Source organism: Candoia aspera, chromosome 14, assembly GCF_035149785.1.
Source record: "Candoia aspera isolate rCanAsp1 chromosome 14, rCanAsp1.hap2, whole genome shotgun sequence".
Taxonomy (NCBI): Eukaryota; Metazoa; Chordata; class Lepidosauria; order Squamata; family Boidae; genus Candoia; species Candoia aspera.
This window is the reverse complement of record NC_086166.1, coordinates 10,788,162-10,816,144: the sequence shown is the minus strand read 5'-3', so window position 1 is coordinate 10,816,144 and position 27,983 is coordinate 10,788,162. Positions and strand designations below refer to the sequence as shown.

Sequence of the window (27,983 nt, the reverse complement as noted above, 5' to 3'; positions counted from 1 at the left end):
GAACTCAATTTAAGCGAACGCAGGAGGTAGCCGGAAGTCTAGTAGTCGAGGGTGGCACGGACGTCTCTGAGGAGGGGACCGCGTCTCCTAGCAACCGGCCGGTAGCACCCGGAAGTAGGCTGAATGTCAAGCGGTGCGGGCTCTTTTCTCCCTCTCCCGCGTTTCTGGGGGCAGCAAAAGCGAGCGGGGGTAAGTTTGGAGGACAGATGTGGGGTTTCTTCACTGAAGCGGGGCCAAATGGGGACTCAGTGGCCCTTGTTTTGCGTTGCGTTCCTGCACCGGGCGAAGCGACGGCGCGTTTAAACCGAGCTTGCTGAATAAACCACGATGGGATGGGTCCCTCTAGGATGCTGGGCCTTTCACCCTGGCGTACAAACCCCCGGGGGGTGGGGTCGCCCGACGCTGGAGTCAGACCCGCGGGTGGGGGTTGTGTGAATTGGGCCCCCGAGGGCCCCCGAGTTGAGTCCTGGAAGCGCCTTGACAGGCAGCAGTTGGGCCAGGAGGGCGGCCTGTTCGTTGGAAGGGACTCCAAGGGGCAGAAGCTTTCGCGGGTTGCAAAAGGGCTGGGGTCCCCTTTGGGCTAAGCCAGAATGGGGTGGGGTCTTTGGGGGGAGGGTCTTTCGGGGAAGATGTTCGGGTGGGGCCTTTGGGGGAGTGTATTTGGGGCGGGGTCTTTGGGGGGAGGTTTTTTGAGGGGAGCAGGGCTGATGGAGCAGGGGGTTACGTGTACCCGGCCAGTCGAGGGCTTATTCTCTTGCCGAAAAGGAAGGTAGTGAGCCCAGGCTGAGAGGGAGGTACTGAGGTCCTTGAAAGCTTATGCTGCAAGACAATTTTTTGTTTTTAAGGCTTTTTTCGGATAGGTATGTGCCATGCATTTTTTTTTTAATTTGGCAACCCTGGGCAGCCCATGTTACAATAAATAGAATAAAAGGACAAAAAACAAACTAGAAAAGAAGAGCAAGGGGGTGAATTCAGCAGACCGCATATCCCACCGACATCTAGCATCTGGTGGGGCATTTCAGCCACCCTGATCAACAGCCAGGTCTCTATTTATTTATTAGTGCCTTCCATGTATGAAGGTTGTGCAAATGGACTCTGTTTGCAGATGCTCATTCTTCAACTACTAAATAAGGGGTAAAACGTTATCCTCTAGAATAGCTTTTTTAAAAAGCTTTCCTTTAACTTTCTTAAAAACTTCACTTATTATTGGTATAATTTTTATTATGATTAGGTGTTGACAATTCTTCATTAGGAACCATTTTTTAAAATCTACAGCTAAACACATGACTTTTTGCTGTTGTGCACCATGCTCTTGTTTTGTTTCCATTATTCCACTCCAGCAACTGGAATTTATAACTGCTAGAATTGTAGTTAGTTGTTCTGAGATATAAGCAGATGCCAGGGAATGGCTAACAGCATTTTCCAAACCTGGTGCCTTCCAAATATCTTCTGTCTCAACAACTTTAAAAAATTAACATTTCAAGAAGATGGGTAATGCAAACTCCCCTTCATTTTGTTGGACAATACCTCAAAGACAACAAAGGAACACTAAGTCTGGTACAATGTGATGTGGAATATTTAATGACGTGTTGTTGGAGAGATGTACGAGAAAACATAGGCAAGTGGCAACGTTTAATATGGGTCATCAGTGTGAGGAATCAACCGGTTGTTGAGCTTTAAAGCTGAGTTGCTGTCAACCTGAAGAGATTTACTTCCCAGATTAATAATCTCCACATTATTTGGGAAATGCATTATGTATTATAGTTTGAATGCTGTTGTTAAACTTTAAGTGCTCTCTATCTCTAACCATCAAATCTAGCCTGGCTATGAAAAGATATTTCTGGCTACCCCAGAAAAGTCTGCATTGAGAAGCAGTTCCTCAAACTTTCCAGGGGTATATGGTTGCTAAGAAACATGTCTGTGTTTTTCTAGTGGGTTCTGCTCTATTATTTATTCTCTTATATTTGTTTGCATTCTTGTTCCAGATTTGTCTTGTTTTCTATGCATTTTGTCAGCACTCCATCCTTGAGCTTTGAGCTTTTTACTTATTTAAAATTTAAAGTATACATTACAAGCAAAATGTAAGATACCCAGTTCCTTGTATTCCTAATAAGGTAAAATAAGAGGCATTTCTACAGTAGACTTAGTGAACCAGTATGCAATTTTTACCTCTTCCCTTGCTCACTTTCTCCTTGGAAGGGTTTCCCTGGCAAATATGTTATTGCTGGGGGAAAAAAAAACAAGCTGGGGAATTCAGTTGCAATAGATATGGGTAGGTTTGGGTAGAATTAAGCACTTCTTCTCACTTGCCAATATTAGTTTTACAGAAAAATAGCCTTGTTGCAGACTTAGCAGGAAACAATCTGCAGAGCACAAATGTGTCAAATGTCTATTTTTCCCCCCAATGTCTTGCTTTCCTGGAAGCTCCAGTTGATCTCTCCAGCCAAACAATGGGATGTGCAAGGTGTTTCAACGCTTGCTACTCCTACAGCTTGCTGGCAGGAGGGTTACCACACTATGAACCTTATTGCTGTTTCTCCCTCCTAAGCCAGGAGATCAATTTGCCCCCAACATTTACCCACATAGACAGCTGCCCCACATACATAAGTGAAAGAGCTGAAGAGGAATTAGGCCCGTCCCAGGAACTGAAGCCCTTCTCTTCTCATAAACTCCACATGCCGGTAAAGAGTATTTATCAACCAGACACCACTTTTCTGCCTCAAGAGGCTGGGAATTCATCCATAAACTGACATTGCCTCCTGCAACAGCATTTGACAGGCTGATTTTTTTCTGGGTAAATAGAGGCATTTTCAATGCAAATGAATTGCCCCCTTTCCAGGGCAAAATGTCAGAGATCAGTTGTACTTTATTTTAACAGAAAGGAAGTAAGCAGTGGCTTCCTTTCCTGAATACCTCCTTTCCAGCGTACCTGCTGTAAACCAACATTTACATTTCACTGATTGGGCCTATCACAGAGGACACAGCCCCAAGGGTTTTGCACAACAACCTTGGAATGGTGCTGAAGGACAGCGGTAGCTGGATGTTGTAAACTCTGGTCTCAGCTCCTGTTTACTGTAATGTTGTTTATGTTTGCTATTTCTAAGTTATTTAAAGAGACAAGAATTTATTCGTTCCAAGGTCACACGTCACAGATTTTGATGTCACTTTGGATTTTAGAGCGAAAACAGAATGGTTCATTGGGATGGGGAACCCAAATAATGTGATACTTTCCCTCCTTTATGCCTTCCACCTAGGAAATTCTGCAGTCCTTCATAGAATCTCCTGCATGCCACAGCCAAAACCAGTTTTTTACTTGCTTTGTTATTGTTCGCCCGACGCAGAAACATAAAAGCAAATCATTTGTTAGAAGGGAGGTAAGTGGTGGAACGAACTTCACTTGCGAAGTGTGCTTGTGCTAGATTGCTGCTAAAAGGTACAGTAGCCAGGAGGGTACAAAAGCTGGCCTAGAGAACAAGTTTCATGACTGCTGTTCTGTGCCTCCTCTCCAGCACCGTACTGCAGAAATTAAGCTGGTGATAATGAAACACCTTAAGCTACTATTTGTGGGGGGGGGGAGGTCAGACCAAAGACATTGGAGCCCAGCAAGAGAAAATGCTGGCAATTCAAGCTGCAATCTCTATTAGAAGCTTACCATCAAGAACCTAGTTGTGTTTAACTGCAAAAATGAGGGTCGTTAAGCACATTATCCCGTATTTCTTATTTCCAGGGTGACATCAGAATCACAACTTTATGTGTCTTTGGAGTAAAATCAGCATTTGATTCAACATCTCAGACGAAATGCTTGCTTTTAGATAGATTACACAATTCTTCTTTCAGAGAATCCTAATTCTGAAGTATAACTTGAAACTGGCTTTTGAGCTGATTCATTAATCTAATCCACCGTGGCAGTCCATGTGACTGTTAGTTTAATCGTCTGATTAATTAACTTAATTGTTCTCATGCCAGCTATATAAAGAAATATCCGTTTCTTTATCTCACCTGGCGGGCTGGGGAATTCTGGGAATTGCAGTCTACACATCTTAAAGTGGCCCAGGTTGAGAAACCCTGCTCTACCCACATTTCATAGTTGGGAAAAAAATAATTTGAGACCATCTAGCTCCCTTTGTCCTGTAATGGGACAATATCTGAGAGATGGCTGTCTAACCTATTTAGTGCCTGGATCCATAAATAGCTTGTTTTTGGTTTTTTTTTTTTTCTGTTTCTTCTCTAGGTCTTCTAAATTTCAGATTTCCATACCATGGTGTTTAAAGTCTTTTTCCCTCTTTGCTGCGCTTCAGCTGAAAGTGGCCTTCTGATTGGACGATGGATTCCAGAACAGAACTCCGTTGTTATCCTGGCTGTAATCCATTTCCCTTTGATTCCTGGTCAGGTGAAGCAGTATCTCTTTAAAATGCAACAGGCCACCCAAGTCCAACTGTCTGTGTTGGGTTCTTGGACTAACAGCAAAGAAAAACAGAGTTTGGAAAGGTTCCTTGGAGACCTGGGGACGATCTTTTCTCAGGGCCCCTGGATCCAGCTCAGCAGGGGAAAAGGCAGCAAGTTTTGGAACTGCTCTGCCACCCAGAAGGAATCCAGCGGCAGCGACGTAGAGGAAATCATCGTGGTTTATTATGACCAGCGCAAAGTGATGCTATCGCAGCTTCACCCTCTCAACAAGTGTGTGGTTCCTTCTGATCAGAAGATGGCAGAGGCTTCCAAGCTAGTTGCTGTGTTTGACACTGTTGCAAAAAGTCAGTTGCTGTTCATGAAGGATCGGTATGACGAGGGGCCCATCAAGCTCACCCACTGGCAGTCTGAAGGCGTGGAGGCCAGCATTATCGTAGAACTGTTGAAACAGGCGTCTGTCCCTGCATGTGTGCTGATAACGTTTCTCCTTTCACTTGTGTCTGGCGTCTGTAAAAGCAGGTAGGTGGGATTAATGGGAAAAATGATAGAAAATTATAGAATCCAAAGCATGGAAAGCACTGTTTCCTAGTGACAGAGGGTTCACACTTAGTAGAGGTGGGCACGTATTCACTTGCTGGTAAAACACCAGCATTTCTGGCAGCAAAAGTTTCAAAGGAAAAGAAAAGTCTTTTCACCAGCCATTCCTCGGCGCCTTCATATTTATGGAGGACTTAAAGCAGTGCTCTTCAGGTCATGCTTGATATGTTCTATCCTCTATCACAGAAATCCCCCGTGCGTAACAGATTTTTGCAGTAAAATGGCTTGTTGACTCAGAAGTGGTAGTTTAGCAGTTGCAGTGCCCAATGTTGTTGAATTGCCATCAATGCTAAGCTCTCCCAGTGTTCTGAGTGGAAAATCCTGGAAGAGCAGCAAAATGCAAACCTCCCACCTGTCATTCTGAACGGATGTGAAATTAAAAAGCTTTTTTGTGTAAGCTTATACTTTAGAGCTGGGTAGGCCGTCAAAGGGGATCACATTGTACTGCCAAAAGGGAAGAGGGATTGAAGTTTTGTTTCCAAGCTGGCAAAGGGCAGCTTGATTAATTCCATTTGGAGAGTAGCTTTTCAACCATTCACGAGCAAACCTTAGCAAGTGTGCCCTTGGGCTATGAAAACAGAATCCATAGGCAGGTTTCCAACTGAATAATGCTGTCATGAAAGGTTACAGCTAGGGGTATTCTTACTATCTGTTTGAAGTGAAAGCCCATTAGCTTTCATATGTATTTGAAATGTATGTGAGGGAATGAAGGCCTTTTGAAAAACTACAGTCTTGTTGCATACATAAAGATGACTAATACCAGCCCTGTTTAAAGCATTTTCCGTTGATCTTTCTTTCTTTCTTTCTTTCTTTCTTTCTTTCTTTCTTTCTTTCTTTCTTTCTTTCTTTCTTTCTTTCTTTCTTTCTCTTTCTTTCTTTCCCTCCCTCCCTCCCTCCCTCCCTCTCCCTCTCCCTCTCCCTCTCCCTCTCCCTCTCCCTCTCCCTCTCCCTCAAATTTGTACTACAGCCCATCTCCCCCCAACGAGGGACTCTGAGCGGTTTACAATAAATTAAGCCTTTAAACATTAAAAACAGTAATCATAACAAAGTTTAAAATAAAATATAAATTTTTAAAAAAATCCAGATGGCTACAAAGATCATAAATGGCTATTTGTGAAGTGTTCATTGAAAGTTAGATTGTTGAAATGCTGAAAAAGTGGCCTGAATGCTGTTCACATCCTTAGAATTCTCACTGTCACATAGGGAATCCTGGATTGGATTCTTATGGATGATGAGAACTAATGGTCTTTTCCTGAGATAAAGTCAGGGACAACACACTGGGCTAAACGAGTTTTTCTCAACCTCAGCAACTTTAAGATGTGTGGACTTCAATGCCCAGAATTCTGGGAGCTGAAGTCCACACATCTTAAAGTTGCTGAGGTTGAGATACACTGGGCTGGAGATTCTGATTCTGTAACCAACAGTAAGGCAGTTCTCTACTCTCTATACATGATATCTTCATTCTTTAGTCAAAACTGCATTCCACCGCAACAGTTTTTCAGTGGGAAGTAATTGAGCTTTGCCAGTAAAATTAAAATAATGGGCACTACAAAAGGATGTCAGTTTATATTTAAGGTGTACTGTAAGCTTTACCAGGCAGGCCTCAAAGAGTGATGTGGAGGGAGGCAGTTACCTTCATTGTGCATTTAAGGGAGAGAAGAATGTTCTTCAATTGTTCTTTAGCACCATCTCTTGGTTAGGAAGGGTTACTTTACGTTTCTCTTTTTAAAAGAGTAACTTTATCTGTGATCTTCCCTGCCGAGCATGCTCAGACGTGTTTTGTGGCAAACGTGTTTATCAGGATGTGCGTTAAAGTGATAATCACTTCGCTGCTCATTCTTTGGGTGCGTTCTGAGGAAAAGATAACACAATTCGTGAAAGGTGCGAAACTGCTTGTAAACTTTATCTTTAGGAGCTGGACAGAGGCAGTGGGGCCTTTACCCAGGAAAGTTTTACAAGAAATATGCAAGATAGAGGAATTGCAAAATGATTGGATAGGTCCTTTTCATTAGAAACAAATATAAAACTTTGGAACAAGCTGAGGAAAAATCAGTGTGGCTTCTCTAAAGTGATGTTTTAAACCATTAGTCCTTTAACGTTCTTTGTATGCTTCATCAAACATTATAGCATCACATTCCTAACCTTACGTTGAACTTGCAGATCAGAAATTGCTTAAAATGTGTACATAGGATAAACATAATTGTACAGGGGATATGAGCAATCACATACTCGATAGAGCTATTTTTGGATAGACAGAATCTGCAGCGAGATGTTACCGTAAAGTGCTAACTAAGAAGAGATACTGCTCTGTTTTCCAGAACTCTCCATTCTATTCACATTCTTTCCTGTTTTTATCAGTACTCTTGTTAATTCACTTTTGAGTCCATTTCTCCTTTTATGGTTACTTGTGTAAAAATTTTGGTGTCTTTCTGAAAGCCTTCAGATTCTCTAAGCCCTCTGGACTGTGCATTTCAGACACAGAATGATCTACATTTGGAGAGTGAGATTGTGGTTAATTTGTTCAAATTCATTTAACAGTTAAAAATGTGAAATGATGAGTTCCTAAGAACATACAGGTCGTCTTCACTTAACAACCCTAATTGGTACCAGCAACTCCATTGCTAAGTGATGTGGTCGTTAAGCGAAATGTCATGTGACCGTTCTGCTTAGTGACAGTGGTTCTGGCCATTCCAGTTGCCAGTGGAGTGAATCCTACCTGTTTCCCGCCCATCTTTGCCCTTTTGGCTGCCCGCCTACCCGCTGCTGCCAGCTGCCCCCACCGCCCACACCCATTGCACTGTGTGCCGCTACCAGCTGGGACCTTCTTTTATGCCACCTTCTTTTGCGTCGGTGCAGCTGGGGCCTTCTTTCGCACTGGCCTCCTTTTGTGCGCTGGCCAGGTCCTTCTTTTGTGAAAGGAGGCCCAGGCCAGCATGCAAAAGGAGGATCCAATTGGTAGCGGCCTGAGGGATGCTTCCATGGTGCCTCCTCAGCGTGCGGCCAGGATGGTGAACCCAGCGGAGGGGAGGCAGGCAAAGATGACGAAAGTCAGCTGGGGGGCAGCAACGGCAGGGGGGCAGTCGTAAATGCGGACAGGCCGGAATTTCGTTCATGTGACTGCGAGGGTGCTGTGACGGCCAGAACTTGGAGGACCTGTCATAAGTCCCTTCATTCTGTGCTGTTGTAACTTTGAACGGTCACTTAATGAATGGACATTAAGCAAGGACTACCTGTAGTCATATAAAAGCTCTGCATTCTCTAATTCAGAATTCTGTCCATTTTAAATGTAGAATTAAAAAATGAGCAATGAACACTGGCATCTGACTGTGAAGTATTTTTGGATAAGGTGGCTGTGAAATGGTTATTTCTAATTTTAGAAGAAATAATACGGAAGGATTTTAGGGTATACAGTATGTTGTTTAAATGAACTGGGTGATCACATCTATAAGGCAATTTTTTAACAATTTTCTATTTAACTGTTTTAATAATATTTTATGTATTTCTGATCCTTGTTAGGATTGGTCTTCTGCTATGCTGTGTATGCCAAACACAGTCCACAATCCTGAATGACAAAACCCCGTACAGTTTTGTAGAAAGTTGACAAAGTACCCACTTCCAAGCTTTGGAGAGCCATGGTAATGGCTTATTAGAGGGAAAAGCTTGCCATTTTTTCTGACAGTCTAAGCAGAAATCATTATTCAAACCATATAAATGGTTCTCTGACTTTGGACTGCAGCCTTCACCCATTAATATAGGATTGATGTATTGTTTTATGAAAATAAAGTGTTGATATCTATGGAAATTGGAATTAGCCATTCAGAGAACCAAGCGGTTCCAAAAAATGCTAGTTTTTAAAAAATTAGTTTAGGCATAAGACTGTTTACTTTTTGCTGATTCATAGGATGGAGGCATTAAAAAGAAAACCTGAAAATATTATCTGATCCATTGCATTCCTTAACTGCTCCTTCCCAGTGCCAAGGCTCGGGACAGGGAGATTAAAAGCTAAATTGTTCTAGTCTGATCCTGACAAACTGAACAGAAAAATTAGTCACTAGGGCTATAATCTCCAGCAGCCATATTTTATGTAAGCAGCACATGTCGAGTTAAATGGAATATGGAACCATTTTAACGCCAGCTTGATTTATATACTGCCTTTGCATGTGGAATGCTCCTGTTGAACCCATAAATAGAAAAATAAGAGGAAATGAAATCTCTTCAAGCTGAAGAGAGAAGAGGAACGCAAGCCACATGAACTCGAGGCCATGCATTGTGTATAAGCAACCATTCCTCAAAATAAACTTCTTTTTTTCCTACCGATTTCCTAGGGATTGTATCTGGGGAGGCTGTACTCAGAGGCTAGATAACCCCATGTTTGAAAAATGCTGTTTGTTTACTAACGCCCATTAGCTTTTTCTTTTTACCTGTCTCCTTTCTACTGTTTCGTTATTACAGCATGTATCTTCTAGATGGCATGAAATAGACTTTAGTGTGTGTGTGTGTGTGTGTGTGTACACAGGGTGCATCAAAAGTTAGGCCCTGTAGGCCAATAGACAATGTATAGGAGATATCACATTAGAACGTGCAAATGCGTTACTGTATTTAGGAATGTTCAAAGCTCATTCATCAAACAAGTAAGGAAGTTGTTGTTGTTGTTATATCCTGTACACACACACACACTGTGAGGTGGGTTGGGCTGAGAGTGGGGGACTGGCCCACAGTCACCCAGCCAGCTTTCGTGCCTAAGGAAAGCCCAGAACTCAGAGTCTCCTGGTTTCTAGGCCAGCACCTTCACCCGTACCCCAAACTGGTTTAGAAGAAAATGGCAACCAATTCAGAACATTTACATCCCACCTTTCATCTGGGAGCGCATACATACCATTCTCTCTGCCTGTTTTTTTCCCCAAGAAAAAACCTTGTGGGGTAGGTCAGGCTAAGAGAGAGTGCCTGGCCCAAAGTCACCCAGGGAGCTTCGGTGGCTGAGAATGGACTGGAATTGGGTCTCCCCAGGTCAGTCCAACACTGTCATCTCATGCCTCTTACAGTAAGTATGGCCTGTTTCACCCCATTACTGAGTTTATATAGGACAGGGCAACAACAATTTGGGTGGCCATTCCAAATCATGCTTCAATCTCTTGTTTGAAAAACCCTGACACATTCTTCAGTATGTTTGTCAACTGAGAGATGGAACATTTCTTTAATAAATGTTTCCTTGTCAATCAGGATGCCATTCTATCAAAAAAAGACTTGAATAGATGTGATGGTTTAAAGATAGCAACCCTCCTGCAATTAAAAAAAAAAGAAAAAATTTCCATACGTTTCTAGCCGCTGGCGAAATAGAACGCAGGCATGCTACTATATACTTTGAAGTTTTATTGTAATGAGGTATAGTCCCATTATTTACAGTCAGGAGGAGTTTTGCTGCAGCTCACAAAAGCCGATGCCTTTTAATAAAATGTGTTGGTTGGCAAAGGTGCTGTGGGATTCCTTCTGATTTCTTGCCGCCGTAGACTAACTCAGCTCTCCTCCTACAAGGCCCCATCGTTTGTAATTCCGAAATAAGGGAAGAAAGGAAACGGTGGCTCTGTGCGTCTCCCAGTTCACCTCTCCTGCTGCTGGCTCAGATGAGCCTCTTAAGGCTTCAGCCGGGCACCACCACGTGCTTTCCTCTGTCACCTCGGATGTTATCACCAGCAGGCCAATGAATTCCAGAGCAGAGTGTTCATTTTGCTCACGGGAGGTTGGCAGCACCCCCTGGTATTACTCAGGCAAGCTGAGCTGAGAAAAAATGTCACTCCATTGCATTTGACAAGGATGCCCCTTGTTTCTTGGATAGGCAGGAAGAGATGGGTTGTGAGGAATTGGGTTTTAGCCTGGCAAACCTTTTGTGAAACGTAGCTCGAAAGTCCCAGGGGGCTGCCCCCCCCCCATGTCTCCTTGGTTTTCACCAGCTGCACAGTTATTCCCTATGCCTTTGAATGATAGATGTGGCATTGACCAGGTGACAAGTAGAAAGTGTGACTGGCAAGGACGCTAGCACTCCTGGCACTCTACTGGCTCCTGGCTTTGTAGTCTAAATGATGGATAATGACAGAGGAAGGAGATCTAAAATCCTAGTGGGAATATCTGGACTCAGATGAACTGTTGGGATTCTTGTCCTTTGAAATCGGATTGAAGAATACTGTATGGAGGATGGCTTGAACAAAGGATGGTTATACCTTTGCATGTAAAGCTTATAGAATTTATCTATTGCAGCGTATATCCCACAGCAATCAATTCAATTCTCGGGGGCAAGTACCATCTTCTAATTGCTTTCTATATCACTTGTGTAATCTGATTTTACAGACCGCAGTATTTTATCCAGCATATCTGTTCTGCTATCCTGATATTAAATACTAGGTCCTTTAAACTGTGTTAATGAAAACACAGCACTTGTTACTTCCAAGCACTGATTTTAGCTCCAGGAGTTGCTCTATCACACTTGTAGACATAATTTATTGAATGGCATTGGGGGGAAATAACCCCTCAAAATTGGCCTTCAGGAGATGCCACAGTGATGCATCTAAAATTGCAGCATTAGTTTTGAAATGTCATTATAGTACAGAACTACTAGAACTATGCCAGTTCATTGTCCAAGTGTCTGGGAGTTGACGTCCACACATCTTAAAGTTGGCCAAGGTTGAGAAACACTGGCCTGGAGAAATAAACATGCTTTTGCCTAGCACCAAAAGTAATAATATGTTGCTTTCTGAGAAGGAAGTTCTGAGAGGTAGGGTTATCCTTCGTGAGCAGTGTTGGTTTCATTGGGGAACATGTTTGTTTGTCTTTTCCCCAGGGCACTGACATTTTGGCCCCTGTCTTTCATCTGGAGCAAACTTTCAACCTGTGAGCAGTTGAGGCATCGGTTCCACCACCTCCAAATCATCAGCAGCAAGAAGGCAGCTCCAGACCAGACCCAGCTGATGAGGTAAACATTCTGCTGCATAAATAAAAGTTCTGTGTCCTGGTAGCCTGCGTGACAGATATCAAAAGATATTACATTTGCATCAGTATGCATTGTTTATCCCACTTGCTATTATTAGGGTTGGCTGAGATCCAAAAAGCTACTCTAAAAATGCCCAAAAGGTACATGAGCTCTTCTTCTCCCCCACCCGCCATTGGCTTATGTAAACTGATAGATGGGAGACTCGTGATGCACACAGTTGAATACAATTTCAGCTTAAGAAAATCTGGCTCTCGTAGCCTTTAAGTCATTTGCAAACCTGGAGACAGATCACAGCAGCCACAGATCTGGATCAAGGGGTCTAATCCATTATACTTCCTTCCCCTCCCTGCAACTGTATAAGAAAATATGCAGAGCAGGCCAATTGTGCTTCATTGATACAAACTGAAAATTTCATTTTTTCTTTGCACAATATTGTGGCCCAGGTTGGTTTGTTTCCTTAGTGAAGAACATGCATTTCTCCCTAATCCTTAAACCAGACTTCTCTAACTTGCTTCTCTCTAGATGTTTCAAAACTGGCTTCTCTCCAGATGTGTTTCATTACGACTCCTCAAATTCCTAGACAGCTTGACCAATGTTTCTGTAATTTTTAATTTCTTATGGCGTAAATGCTATACAAATAAAACAATCCATTTACTATACCTAGCAGGTGCCAGGTTGGGGAAAATTGCCCAAACCCCCATAATTTCAGCTTTAGCTTATAATTATCCAATGTAACTGCAGAGCAATACAGAGTCCTCTTCCCCATCAGTACTGATTCATCCTTCCAGTACTGATTCATCCTTCTTTCCTGACTAAGCAATATCTTGCAGGTAAAATGTATATATCCAAAGGAAATGTGTTTGAGGAAGCTGTTCTTGAAATACGGAACCTTCCCCTGCACTGAGCAATTCTAAGGAAGTGTTTGGTTTGCCTAACACCCAATATAACTTGAGTGTGTTCTCTGAAAGACTCTTAACTTGCAGGGATTCCTCACCAGATAACCTTTAGGCCAATCCAGGTTGAATGAGAAACCATAGTTTCCTGTTATGTTAGTTTGATTGCATGAATCTTGGGCTTGAGGTCCCCCTATCCCATTCCTTCTATTTGCTCATCTGCAGAGAGGTGAACAATGTTTGCTTCCGCCTTTAGACCAGCCACAATTCCCAATGGCATCCATATGCAGCAAACTGTAATTGGTTAGAGCAAATTGGGATCTAAAAGTAAAATTTGCTCCTGGCTCATTTTAAGAAATTGCAGCCCTTTGTTTCCGGCTGTGGTTTGTGTAAAAGTAGATGTGAAAAATGTCAGCCTCCCCTTTAGGGTTGCGCAAGAGAGAGAGTGGAGTATATAAGCCTAAGACATGATCATGTAGTGGGGACTTCGATTTCCCAATTGCTTTATGTGCAAAGAACTCCCTGGGGAGAAAAAAGTACTATCGTGATACTGTGGTATTGACTTTGTATATGTGTGAAGAAAGAAGGTTTTTTATAAGTGAGATGGAACATTCTGTTTCCCAAAATATAGTTGTGCGTGTGGGTATGCTCTCATTGTTTCTGGAAACATGCTGTTCCATTGTGTTTATGTTTTATGCTGCCACACCTGAGAAAGTCACATTGGGCTAGAATTTTTTTTTTCCGCTGCTGCCCCCGTATCACTGCCCACACAACTTCCATTTCTATCTAGCAAGAGGGAGTTGCCCAGGAAACAAGGCTGGCAAGCCAACACTGGCACAGCTGTGGGGAATATCTGTACAGCACCTGCCCTTGCCCTCCGCATGGTTGCAGAAATCTCTAATGCCTTTTGAGAACTCCTGGATTCTGCCTTTCCCTTTATGTCACTTGCATATTTAGAGCAGTGTTTCTCAACCTTGACAGCTTGAAGATGTGTGGATTTCCCCAAGTTGGCTGGGGAATTCTGGGAGTTGAAGTCCACACATCTTCAAGTTGCCAGGGTTGAGAAACACTGGTTTATGGTGTAGCGGGAAAACCTAGCCGATGGTGCCTTATTCAAGAAATAATGGTGTGTGCAGTGTGTAAACTTGGTTCTCATCCTAAAAAAAAGTTTGGATGTGTCTGTATTTTGAGTGACATTTAACTGTACCTGACATGGCAAACAATGTTCTCATATGTGCAGAAAAGCCAATATCTTTGTCTCTCTCCTCACTGATGTGGCTCTGGGTATCCTTCTCATGTCCTGGTTGTATCAGAAGAACTGGATTGGTTATCTTGCCGGTGCCCTTGTCCCAGTGGCTGATGTAAGTTTTCTCAGTGCATCATATGCTAACTCTGTCTTTCCCAACCTGGTGGCGTTATACTTGGAGAAGTCTCTTAAAACTGAAACAGTGGCCTGGTTCACCCACCCAGCTGAGCCATTGTGTGGCTTGGTTATAATGTGACACCCATTGTGGCTATGAACTAGGCCACTACAGCTTGTTTAGCAAATCTTGGTTTAAATTCTCCCCTGGCTTAACATTATGTGTGCATATAATCAGTGTCCACCCCACATGGGTATGGTGATGAGTCATTCAAGCTTCCTTCTTACCATGCTGAGTGGAAGAGCTGCAGTGCAATAGAGAGCAGACCAGCTTTCTCATCTAGTAAGCAATCATTATTTGGATGCTGGTTCAAAGATATAGGCACCTTCCCACCCCCTTTGCTTCAGTGGAGCATGGGCAGGAGAACTTTCTAATGACTTGTGCCCCATGTTAGCTAGTGCACAGGAAACCTCCATTGGCTTTCCATCTCGAGCCTCTTCTCTTGACATCAGATACACTTAATAATTGTAGCTAAAGGCTTGGACTACTTCAGATTTCTTCCCCTCTGATCCAGGCTCAAGTAATTCTCCTGGATTGCATCCAAAGGCTGTGTGACCTCTATATCACTGTGGATTGACATGCAGAGCAACAGCCATCAGGAATTTCAGTGTTCATGCCAAAAAAAATACCTCAGTCGAAGAGCTTTATGTCATTCACTGTTTTATAAAAGCATCACAGTTTCTTTATTACTTATCTTAAGGAAAATCTCTTAAGTAAAATCTCTGATGGAAGTCAGCCATGATGCTGAATTGTTTTAGATCCCAGCCAGGCATCAGAAAGAGGAATTATAATTGCTATTTATTTATTTATATTTCAAATTTCCATCACCGCCCATCTCCCCCGAAAATATTATTACTATTACTATGATGAATTCTTGTGGCTTTTGACTCCTAAAAGCCGTGTGGCAAAAATACACATGACCTTTCAGGCCATAAATCACAAGAGTGTATGATCTGTAGCCAAATACTGAATTGGTTTATTTTAAACTGGGATAAAAAATTACGTCCCTTGTGTAAAATTGCATTCCTTGGCTCTCCTCCCCCCTGCCTCTCTTGCTTCCGTTCCCATCAATGCTCCTTAGCCCCTCCAGTCACTGGGCACCAAATAAGTCACTCTTCCCTCAGTCCAGCTGACCATCTGCTGCTTTCACAGTAACTGTGCTACCCATCAGCATCTACACCCACTTCCAAATAAAGTGCAAATAGAATTGCCACATGAAAAGGGCTGATTGTCATGTTTGTTTTTACTTTAGCTATATGAATCCAAGCAGGTTGGAATTCTCTGCCTGCCCGTTTTTCACTCACCAGTGGCTGCATGGATTTTCTCAGGGTTAAAATTTACACTGTTGGTGTGGTAGATACTGATGGTGCAGCATTTGTCATGGGCAGTGAGAATATCTCTGGGAGAGAGGAGGAAGAGCTGCAGCCTAGACAAGGGTCAGATAAGAGATATCTCAGCCCTCAGCAAGAATGGAGGTGGAGAAAGCATCTCAGAAGGGACCCTCCCTAGTTGGAGGAGGAAGAGGAGGAGGATAAAGGATAAAGGCAAGGGAGGGGGAAAATGCTTTCAGGCTTGCAAGATTCTTTTACCATAACCTTACAGTAAAGGTAGTGTTAGTACTCATGTTTTGGTTTCCTGTCTGGGCTACCTCAAAGAGCTGAGATTGTTGCACAGGGTAGGTGGGAAGGAATTTGAGCTTTATTTACCTTGCTTGCCCAAAGCATCACCACTCCTGTCTGGAAAGGATAAGTAAGGGTGGCAAGGATGTAATAATAGTGCTTTGGTCTTCTTATGGCTTGGGGTACACAGAATACTTAATGTGATGTGATTTGATATATTTACTCGCTCGCTCGCTTATTTAATTACTGGGTTTGAAGGCTGCTCTAGTCATTGCTGACTCTGCGTGGTCTATATACCTGATACAGAAATTAATTAAAAACCGAATGCTTAAGAAAAATATAATCCAATCCTTGAGGCACAATTAGCAGGACCTGGGTTCACTCAGTGTATTAAATTGTAAGCCAGCAGGTGAGAGTAAACTCAGGGAGGCTTCGGTTGAACCAGACTCCGAGAAACAGTATCCTAACCTGCTTTCACAGTTGAACTGTGGCTAGCCCGGTATACATGAATGCGGAAGGCAAAATCTCACTGGCAAAGATCACTGGGTGATTTAAACATATGTGATGCTTCCAATGCATTTTCCTTCCATGAAGGAAAAGGGAACAAAACCTTTCAGGATATTTTAGCTTTTCTGAAGGTCACGCTTTACACGCACGATCAAACGGTTTCGCACTAACTGTGGCTGATGACCTCTTCCCTTTTGGCAGCATATTGCCCAGCAGCTCCAGAACCTCCTTCAGTGGCTGATGGGTGTGCCAGCTGGTTTAAAAATGAACAGAGCTTTGGATCAAGTGCTGGGCCGCTTTTTTCTTTACCACATCCACCTCTGGATTAGTAAGTGCCCTTTTGTTGCTTTGTCTGTGATGTGTAACCAAACCCTTTGTGCCAGGGAAGAAGGACCAGCTGATGCCATCTGATATTTTATACTACAAAATAACCCTATTATCCTTGATCCATTGACTTGGTTGGCTGGCAGGCACCAGGCTGGAGAAAGCAAGAATTGAGCACATGTGAATGTGTCTGCGAATGATGAGCCTCTTGTAGAGATTCTAGAAGCTCTGCTCTGGAACTAGGAGCCTAATATCTGAGGCTAGGACGTGACGCCTATGGGCTGTGTGTCCCAGTCTTGTCTATGTTGCTTTGCAATTGTCTTTGATATCCAACAAGCACATGCTATTCTCTTACGGGGTTCACACTTGTTTGTTCTTTGTACTGTTGGCGAGATATGTAGTTGATTGAGATTGATTGATTGAGATATAAAAGGTTTGTCTTTTGAGGCTATGTTTTATTTATTGTTGTCATTGTTCAGTGATCCCAAACTTTTGATGAGCTGATGGACATTATTTCACCAGGATTGCCTGTTTCTTTACATCCTTATAGGCTCAGAGTTGGGTCATCAAGGATAGTATCTAGCCAACTCTTCTCCTTTCAGTCTCTTTTTCTGTTGCCTTTCAAAGTTTTAGCTTCACTGTTAGTGCTTCCGGTAAGCAGCCTGGTGTTACATCGTCTGAATTATTTGTTCTTCTTGCTGTCCAAGGTACTCTCAGACAGGCATAGTAAGTTGTATTCAGGTAGCGGCTTTCATTTGTTTCCAACAAGCTATAACCTTATGGGGGCCATTTCCATTCTCAGTTTGTGAGAGATTGGATCTTTGTCCTGGTGGGGGATGGAAAATTAATCTTTTGGGATGATTTGTAGCAACTCTCATTAAAGAGGGAAGGTGCTCTTTTTAAGCGTTGCTGTTTCCTTTCTCCCACTGTTCAGGCTATATCCATCTGATGTCTCCATTCATTGAGAAAATCCTGTGGTATGTTGGCTTGTCCGCTTGCCTTGGCCTGACTGTGGCCCTTTCCATCCTCTCCGACATCATTGCCCTCCTGACATTCCACATCTACTGTTTTTATGTCTATGGAGCCAGGTGAGTATGCTTGGCTCACTGCTACTGGGCAAAGGCTTTCTTTTCTCTGTCTGCTCACCTTCTATAAAATGGGAGATTGTTTTATGTGGTTGTGGACAAAATTGTTTTATGTGGTTGTGGACAAAAACAAGACAGATTAAAAATATCATTCTCAACTTACTGATAAATCAAAAGCAAACATACAAGCATCACCAGATCCAGATCCAGATCCAGACAATATATTTCCTAGGTATCTTCTAGCAGAACCTGAAACGTCCCAAACATAGACTGCCGTGTCACCTTTGCATCTGTCCAACAAGCTTATGCTCGCCAAAATACGAAAAAGCCAATATTAGCCTCAGCAGCAAAGAAACAAGCTAATAGTTGCTGGTGAATCCAATTCCCCATCCTTTCATTAGTGAACCTGCTTTATGGACTGATTTCCACTTGAGAAGTTTTTTTTTAAGTAGCAAAAACAAACTAAAACACAAACCCACTCTTTGGGAAAGCATAGGAAGTCCTGGGAATCGCATTGTTAGGCCACTTTACACATGTGAGAATTTTCCCATATGTCATTTAGTTCTCAGACTGTTTTCTCCCCATTGCCCTGACCCAAAGATCTCATATTACCCTTGCTAAGCCCAGCAGCCAATCCACACAACTTTCCATTTTCAGTAGATACATATGTAGGAAAAGTTATTGCTATCCTCATCCCAATTACATCACCCTGGCCCACCCAGCCCGGCAGGAGAGGCATGTTACGATTGCTGTCAGTTAAAGAATTCCAGCTGGCGGGGTCCAGGAGGAGAGCCTTTTCTGCTGCTGCCCCTGTCCTGTGGGACGTCTTGCCTCCTGGGGTGAGGTTAGCCCGCACTCTTTTAGCCTTCCACGAGAGCATCAAGACCTGGCTCTGCCAACTAGCTTGGGGATCCAATAGTTGTATGCAGCCCTGGGGGTGGTTGGTGGGTTGAGTATGGTCTCTCCATCTTTTTAACTTTGTATATTTTTCTAAGACTTTTTAACTCTCTTTTTCAATTGTAGGCTGCCTAGAGTCACTTATACAGTGAGATGGGTGGCGTATAAATGTAATAAATAAATAAATTTAATAAATAAATAAATTTAATACATAGATAAATCCTATGCCAACTGCAGCTGTGTCTCGTGGCTAAAGATTCCTAAAGATTCCTCTTACAAGCACTGTCCCACCCAAGTGCCTATTTCAGGAGTGGGCAGTCCTAACCCTGATCACCCATTTGGCAGGACCCAGAGCAGTGTTTCTCAACCTTTAAGGTGTGTGGACTTCACCTCCCAGAATTACCCAGCCAGCATGGCTGGCTAGGGAATTCTGGGAGGTGAAGTCCACACATCTTAAACTTGCCAAGGTTGAGAAACACTGACCCAGCACATAACCTAAATTGTGCAGCCAAAATCTGGGCACAAAACCACCAGGGTATCAGACTGGCATAAGATGCTCTTAAAACCCAGGTTCATTTCTAAGCTTGTTGCAGGATCTTGCACTAACTGAAGTTTCCAGACCACCTTCAAGGGCAGCCTCACGTAGAAAGGAGAAGCTCTTAGCCCCTGTTATTTGAATGGACCCCACTAGAACAAGGCCTGTAGATAGAGGTCGGGGGGGGGGGCGTTATTTCAGAGCAGTCCTGATTCTTTTTTTCCTCCTCTGGACTTAGGCTGTATTGCTTCAAGATTTATGGCTTGTCATCTCTGTGGCGCCTGTTCCGTGGCAAGAAGTGGAATGTCTTGAGGCAACGGGTGGATTCCTGCTCCTATGACTTAGACCAGGTAGAGGCTCTCTGGGGACCCGAGCGGAGCGCTGGTGGCGATAGCGGTGCACAGCGGTGGTGTGTTCACCAACACACTTCCAGGTGCATTTGGAAAGGGTTTGATTTGCTTTTTATTCCCAGCAGCAATGAGTCTGTAGGGTTACTGATGTATCAGGAAGGAACAAAATAGCCACAATTACGTTCTCTGTGCATGGTAGGGAACCATCAAACATCTTGAACACCGTGAATGCTGGTGAATGTCAGGAACACACAAGTCCAGGCACACTCATTGCCAGATGCAGCCTGTTTATTACCGAGCCCTGAATGTCACCGTTCTCTCCTGGCCCATTTTCAGACAATTATAGCGGAAGGGGGCTCCGTCTTAAGAGACCCCTGCAGCAGGTGCCTGGTGCCATGTAAGTCAAAGCACTTACATGGCACCAGCGTGATAATGGGTTGGCGGTAGGGAGGGAAGCAATTTGAGTCAAAGACACCAAATAATTACAGCCATACCCAACAGTGTTGCTATAGTTACCTGCTGATTTGTGTTTCTATTAAAAGCCCCCCCCCCCGCGTTTCATGGGCTTTTTGATGGGAGCCGGGCCCACACATTTCCAACAGGATGGTGGGGGTTATTTATTTATATGCGACAAAGCGCTGTGCTTTTTTTTTTTTTTTGCTTTTTTACCCCATGTTAAATGTCAAGGCAACCGCATGATCAGCAGCTAGGCTCCCGACTCCGCTAAGTTTCCTGAAAGGAAAGGAGTGAGGAGTAGGTCTTGAGAAACCTCTGAGCCTGTTCTTTGGTCAGCCTGTAGACAGAGATCACTAGAAGAGCAGGTGGGCAGATGACATTTTCTCTCCTCCTGCTTTTCTCCCTGGTTGTTTAAACTTTCTCAAGTGGTTCTGATGCTCTTCTCTGAGAGGCGTTCCCCTGGGCAAGGAGGTGTCACCAGTGTTACGTTCTTCCCGAGAAGAAAACATGGTTTCCGGCTGATGAACTTTTGCTTTGATCTTCCTGAGGCTACCTGAATGATGCCTGTGTTTTCTTGTCTCCACAACATGATGCTACATCAACAGAAAACCTACTCCAAACCATAGCATTACTACAATGCCCTCTTCTCCTAGCTTGGGTTAGATTCTGTCTTTCCTGATGTTCAGAGGGTGTGAGAGAAAATGTATAGCCATTGTCAATATTCATAGATTTAATACCTTACCAATTTAAAATCACGTAACCAGTGGCATCTTTCTTCCTGACCAGCTCCTTCCCATCTCACTGATTCATTGATTGATTGATTATGTTCCAGCAGATCGGTGTCAACTTTTAGCAAACACACAGATAGATTTTCTCCAGGAGGATCTGTCCCTAACCTGGTCTTTCAGGTCTTCCAACAGTGCCCCCATCACCACTGTAACTGCGTCCCTCCACCTTGCTGCTGGTTGTCCTCTTCTTCTCTTTTCTTCCATCTTTCCCAGCATCAGAGCCTTCTCCAGAGAGCTGGATCTTTGCATAATGTGTGCAAACTGGGATAACTTGAGCCTGGTCATTTGTGCCCTGCGTGAAAACTCTGGGTTGATCCCCTCTAATAGAGAATCATTTCTCCCCTTTTCCAAACAAAATTAATAATTAACAGTTAAAAAAAAACAAATCCAAATTCAAATATCTTTATTACGGTCTTTGACCAGCATTTAAAAACGCAACACAACAATAATACTGGAGTTGGGCAGCCATCAGATTTAGATAAACACATACATATATACAATCAAATAATAAAACAAACTGAGAACAGAGAAAGAAAAAGAGAAAAAAGGAAGAAGCTCTGTTAGTTCCAATGACCAATACTAATATCAAGGAAGCTCAGCCCTTTAACATATTATTAAATCTAGATTATATAAAAACATAATGGTCTGTGTCAAGGTTAAGATAAATTAGGAAATGTTAATTTTTGGGTGTACGGAGATGTGCAGCTTTGTGTTACCACCATTTCTAAAATTTCTGTTTATTGTTAATCTCTGATAATATTAGCTGGCATTATGTCTTTTGTTCTTCTCCAGTTATTCATTGGCACTTTGCTGTTCACCATCTTGTTGTTTCTGCTGCCCACAACTGCATTGTACTACTTAGTTTTTACTCTGGTGAGTCTGCTTTTTCTGGAATTAATGTATTACTAAGGGGTTTTTTTTCCCTATATGGTTGCATTCGGACCAATGTAAAAAGTTGGAAGGGTTGTTAAAAGCAAGATACTTCAACAGAATTAAATAGTCAGTTCAGATGGTTGAGAGAGGTATGCAGTCTTTGAATTCAAAGCCAAAATGATGCTTTGGGGCACACAAGAGCAATCATTTGCCACTTGTCTGCATCTCCTGTTAGGAATTGCATCTTTTTCTAGGATTGTGTGGCTGGCCTCTGCATCCCAGGAAAAGACGGATTTGAGTTAAGGAGTCGCAGACATGTCCTTCATGCCTATCACTGTGCAATCAAAAACACTTTTTTTGTTTTCAAAATTGCTGCAGAGTCCTATTATACACGCCCTTGCTTCTAATATGCCCAGTAGGTAGGGCATTGAGGTTATGGGTAGGCTGCAGACAGATTCTAATCCCTAACTCACTCAGCTTTACTGACAGCATCTGTTTGCATGACAGGATGCAAGGTTTAGGCGTGCAAGAGAAAAACCCAGATGGTAGTCACTTACTAGACTAGTTTCAGCAGTACAGAACTGATGGAAACTTTATACTGTTGCCTGATTGTAGAACTTGCCAAGTTTCAACCTGAGATGTCATTGGCCAGTGAATGCTATCACCAAGGTCTAACAGAAGCAAATCTTTCCCTATAGCTCCGTCTACTGGTGGTACTTGTGCAAGGCATAATCCATCTCCTGGTGGACCTCATCAACTCACTGCCCTTTTATTCCGTTGTTCTTCGGCTCTGTCGAGGCTACAGACTTGCCTGTAAGCTCTGTTGTTGTGGTAAGAAGTTGATTGCGGGGTTGAAAATTTTGCCCAGAGTCCTGTCCATGTTGATCATATGCCCTTAAAATCAGGAATCAATGGCACACAAATACACTAACTGGATGCAGAATTAACTTGCTACTGGTAGGCTGTTAAGTCCTGTAAATTCCAGCTCACTAGAGTAGCAAAAAGAGGAAAAACATTCAAAATGTGGATTGTAAAAGAATCCAGAACTCGCTCAACAGACTTCTGAATGATGGTCTTAGACAACTCAGTGTGGATTCCTTTTCTCCCCTGACATGGAGTGATTTTCCCCTTCCTGTGCTGGCTAGAAGAAGCCATAATTTGTTAGTCCTTTGGCTTTGGACAATTCTAGTCCTGGTTTGTGGGCAATTGTGTGCTATAGTTTGTGGGTTCAAATAAAATGGCACACAGCGGTTTGCAGATAATGCTAAGCCGTAGCGTGACAGTTCCTTTATAATTTCAATGTGGGAATATGAACCAGGCCATTATGGCTAGCTCAGCAAATGGTGGTTAAAAGAACCCCTGACAGCCTATGATTTGCTGCAAATGCAGATTTTGGCAAGCGAGGTGAGCAGGGCCACAACCAGGGTCTCTGTCACCCGGGGCAAACATGCATTCCTCACCCATTTCGGCGCCCCCCCAGTGCTCATTTCGGCGCCCCCCCAGCGCAGCACCTGGGGCACATGCCCCACTTGCCCCCCCCCAGTTGCGGCCCTGGGTATTGCCCCTAAGCATAGCTTAAATGTGTCTGAAATCTTGCACTGAGTGAGTTGAGTTAACTGACTGTAAGGTGGCATATAACCAAACTTTGGAGTATAAACTCATATAAACAAACATGGATACATTTAAACCTGTAGAGTAAATGGGAAAGCTAGATTTTTGTTCCTCTGTTGTTCTCTCTTTTTAAGACCCAAGTTTGGCCTTTTGGGCCCCTTTTACAGAATTCCCCCATCTCGCCACAGCGACCAGTCAATAAACTCACTGTTCCCTTCCCACACCTGCTTTCGTTTTGTGTGTTTTCAGCTGGGGTCAAGTTCAGAGTTCTGGAGCAGGAAGCTGGCAAGCCTCTTCGCCTTCTAATGCAGGTAAATCTGCGTACCTTTTTGAGGTCTCTTTGGGGGAGCGTCCTCATATTCAGAATACCTTGCAACTCCTCCGACCCATCTACACACAGAATAAACACATGCTTCATTTGCTATTTCCTGGTGTCCTTCTGGGATTGAATGGAGGGGCTGCTGTGTTGTTTCCACTGAGTGGGGCTATCACAATTGGAGGACTGTAAGAATTGACCTAGGCTGTCTCTCTCTAGGGCCATCTAGTGGCCATCTGGATTCGAGCAGCCAGGATTAATACAGCTTTATCACTGAGTCAGTCACTGAGTCACTGCAGAGTTTGGACCTCCTAACAAATACGAATGTCAGTAGCATCTTCAGTTGCCTAGGAATAAAAGCTACACAGGGAGGAGGCCTGGGTGAATGTCACCAGAGGAACCCTCCCCAGTGTACTGTGCGTGCTTGGCTCAAAGCCAGAGAAGGGTGTCTGTTGGAGATCCGATGAATCCATAGAGATCCCAGTAGCGGTTCACTTAGTGCCTCTTCGGGAGGCCGTAGCCAGACCCAGCAGACGCAGCAAGCCAGCAAAAATAGGTGTTCATTAAAAATAGCCTTCTCATAGACCTAAAAATACTTTGAGGGAATTCCGTTTCTCAAAGGCAACTTCATGTTCGTGAGAAGCCGCAAAAAGATGTCCTTCCAAAAACCTTACTCATTAGTGTTAAAATTAGGGTTAGGCACTGGTGCTTCTCCAAGGACCAGGCAGCGGTGCCAGCCCACAAGTCGGTATCTCTTAGCATTGCCTCCCTCTCTGTTTCTGGTTGCCTGGGTTCATACTGACCCTGAATCTTGCAAAAAAAAAAAATAAAACTTCCCTACCTCCAAAACAGCCCATAGCCTTTTCCCCCTTCCCCCTCCTCTCTTATACCCCAACATATTCCTGGTAGGTGTTAATTTATTTTAAATCGTTCCCAGAGAGGCTACCTGTAATAAGTCATCCAGGTGTGCCACCTAAAACTATTGTGGTCAAGTACTTTTCCCCACTGCTGCTCTCACTTGTGTCTGGAACGGCCTCTGACTGCTTTACGTGCTTTCTTGACATTTCCCTTATCCGTGAAACCTTTAGAACAATCCCTTAATCTCAAGATACAATATATTTGATTAAGCAGCATAGTGCCTGTTACTGACGCCAGTGCAGGTACTTCTCTTACCTCTTACACATCGAGGGCACCAAGGATGTGTGCGCAGTAGGTAGGCCCATCAAGTTTTACAGATGTTCCCTTTAAAAGCTTTCCACCAGTTTTTCTGATCTGCAAGTGTCTAGAAGGTGTGAAAAACGGGCCTCGGCTTTCAGACCTGATGTCTTTAAAAGGAACTGTATGTGTGTGCAAATGTCCCACTGCTTTTTCAAGGGCAACCGCCAGATGAATGCAGAGACAAAGAGGAGACACTCCTTATTGGATCAAGCTTTCATCTGGCATCCTGTGAAGCCGCACAGAAGTCACTTCCAGATTTCTGTGCAATTTGACCAAAGTGCCAGTTGAAAGCCACTTCTTTGGATTAATTATTAGGCTCCATGTGCTAGGGGAGGCAAGAAAAAAACAGGTTTGGCTGCATTATTTTAGACTGGGTTCAATTTGAATGCAGCTCAGTTCTCAAATGCTGAGCTAAGCTTATATGGAAGTGGCTTGCTGGATCAGGGCCAGAAGACATACCATATCGTGTGGGGATAGCGCTGCTAACAGAGTCAACTGACTTCTGTTGTGTAGAAATATTAACCTGCTGAGTGCCATGTCCTCGAAGGAAAACGCTTTGGGCTGTTTTCAGTGGACTCCTTCTGTAAAAAACTTGCTCCTGTCTCTGCCGCACTTCCTTCCTTGTGGAGTTATAATAAGAGATTTACTTGGGTTACTATTTCGGTTCGTGTGTTTTGGTTTTATTATGTAATTCGTGCTTCTTTTTCTAAGAGTGGAAAGCTGAATCATCAAACTGTTAAGAAATAGATTAATTTCAAGGCTGGTTTGGGGTCAGATTCCAAAAGCAGAACGTCTTTAGGTGGGAAGACACAGCCACACCTCCAGATCAACGTGCAGGAGCTGCAGTTGTGATTTTGCAGGACATCATTTGCCTGAGTCCAGATTTACTCACTGTGAATGTCTTTCCTCCATCTTCTCAACCTACCAGATCAACCCGCTCACTTACAGCCGGGTGGTGCAGATGTACAGGCTGCCAACATACAGCTGCTACCCCAAGGACTCCTGGGCTTCTCTGTGCAAGAAGTTGTTCATTGGAGAGCTCATTTACCCTTGGAAGCATAAGGAAGAGAAGCAAGACTGAGTCGGGGGGCAACCAAGAGAGACTCCAGGGAGCCCTGAGAACCCCTTGGAGAAACAGGCCACTTTTCATGCTAAGGCCCCTTGGAAACAGCTCTTACCGACTGGACCTTGTTTTTACTTCCTTCGCCAAGAACTCGAAGGTAGGACGTTCCTACGGAGTCAATTAATCCCTCACTCTACTGCCACCATGAGCTGTTCGTTTTTTGATCATGTCATCTGATTTAACCTGGCATCAGAACTGCTTCACTGGAAACATCAGGGCGCAGAATCGCCGCAGTAACCTGCTGTGCCTTGGAGAAAAGGGTTTGGGGCGTGTTGTGATTCTGCAAGGCAGCCCCCCCACCTTTTGTAGTAACCGGCGCACGGTTCTGTTTCTCAAGAGCCCCCCCCTTCCCCTGCGCTGAACGTGCCATTTTCCGCAGCTCCTTCTGTGAAGGTGTTGCTGATCGCCTAGAGCAGCGTTTCTCAGCCTTAGCAACTTTAAGATATGTGGACTTCAACATGACTGGCTGGGGAATTCTGGGAGTTGCATTCCACGTATCTCAAAGTTGCTAAGGTTGAGAAACACTGCTCTAGAGAGTGCTTGCTGGAATTCTGGGAACCTCGGCAAGACCCCCAGTGCTTCCCAGCCACCTCTGACTGTTCCCCCTTTGGAAAGAAGTGAACGGGGAAGCCGTTACTGTCCATTATTGGTAGCAGGATTCCGGACAATGGAGACCGGTCTTTTCAGCTGGGCTCTTTACAGAATTTTGGAAAATCTAGACTCAGCTTTTGACATGTTCCTCCTACACAGAAGATTTTTCTTTTGCAATAGCCAGCAGGGGGGGCCAGAAGCAAGGTAAGCTGCATCAGCCCTTTAGCATGGGTGAGGAAACCCTTAATTCCTGATCCAAGTTGCCCCTTGAACACTTGCCCACCTATCTGCTTTGGGCCATAGGGAGAAAGCCGTAATTGGTGCCAATGGCAGTTTTTCTCCCCTTGCAAGTCGCACACACATGGCAGGGCAGGCAGGAACTATTCAGACTACAATCTCATTGAGGGCAAGGGATTAAATTACCGTTACCACAATATGCTTAGGAAGGGCCACATCAGCTATTACTTCAATGTTAAGAAATGCAAGGACTAGCTATAGAATTTAGCCAGTCTGTGGCAAATTATGCAAGATGGTCATCATGTTGTGAGCCACCCGCAGTCATTGGGAGTCGGGTGGCGTACAAGTTTAATAATAAATTTAAGAACCAGTTATTTACTGTCTGAAAAATTATGTAAATATTTTTTCAAGTCACAGTGTGTCTTTTTTTCCCCCTTGCAAACTTTTCCTTCTCTTTCATAGCTTCTTCAAAAGTGCAGACCACCGAGTTTGTCACAATGCTTATAGAAAAGTATTCCACTCATTTTTAATTGTTACTAAAATGTGCCAAAGTACCAGTGCAGGCTTGTTCCAGGAGGTCCATTTTTTGCTAATTTGATGCTAATTTGATGCCCTCCAAATGTGTTGAGCCTAAGCAAAGTAGGATGACCCCAGGTTGGGAAAAAATGCTTTCTGTGTTTGTAAAAGCCAAATTGGTGTCCAGGCCAGGGGTAAGGCTCCCAAATATTTCTTATATTATTGAGTTGTTTATTATCTTGAAACCTTTCTTGATGAAGATTAGAATACCCAGCAAATCGTGCATCTGGATATTTGGTACTTTTTAAAAACAGATTTTAAGCTATTCTATTGGTTAATTATATTTCATATATAAGATGCACATTTGCTTTGAACCTCTCATGGCAGCTTCCTGGTGTGGGGAGGATGGGGCTGAACCTGGTGTATTTGCTTAATGTGGCAGTCATAATTAGCTTTGTCACACTATGCACTCATGGGCACCTTGGCATGGAGAAAAAGGTTCCTAGTCTTACAGTCTGAGGTCTGCATTTGATGCCCTGTGGCTGTGATGGCTAGGAATTCTGGGAGTTGTAGTTCCAGCATGCATGAGGGCCCTGAGTTAAGAAAGGCTGCTTTAGAATAAACTCCATGAAAAGTA

General features: G+C 43.6%; 1 protein-coding gene across 1 annotated transcript; it reads left to right on the top strand.

Moving 5' to 3' along the window:
* The first annotated feature begins 100 nt into the window (after window positions 1-100).
* Window positions 101-27,983, top strand: PIGQ (phosphatidylinositol glycan anchor biosynthesis class Q). The gene is made up of 11 exons (XM_063314725.1): window positions 101-189; window positions 4,232-4,926; window positions 11,837-11,968; window positions 14,120-14,240; window positions 16,628-16,754; window positions 17,685-17,838; window positions 19,506-19,617; window positions 21,654-21,734; window positions 22,433-22,547; window positions 23,595-23,656; window positions 25,808-27,983. Exons 2-11 carry the CDS (start codon window positions 4,259-4,261, stop codon window positions 25,958-25,960), a joined length of 1,725 nt encoding a protein of 574 aa, XP_063170795.1. The 5' UTR covers window positions 101-189; window positions 4,232-4,258; the 3' UTR covers window positions 25,961-27,983.

Excerpts from the sequence above, each read along its gene's own strand:
- PIGQ (XM_063314725.1), top strand. The coding sequence starts at position 4,259 with ATGGTGTTTAAAGTCTTTTTCCCTCTTTGCTGCGCTTCAGCTGAAAGT. Across the intron at positions 4,927-11,836 it reads TCTGGCGTCTGTAAAAGCAG|GGCACTGACATTTTGGCCCC; the intron begins GTAGGTGGGATT and ends TCTTTTCCCCAG. Across the intron at positions 23,657-25,807 it reads CTCTTCGCCTTCTAATGCAG|ATCAACCCGCTCACTTACAG; the intron begins GTAAATCTGCGT and ends TCAACCTACCAG.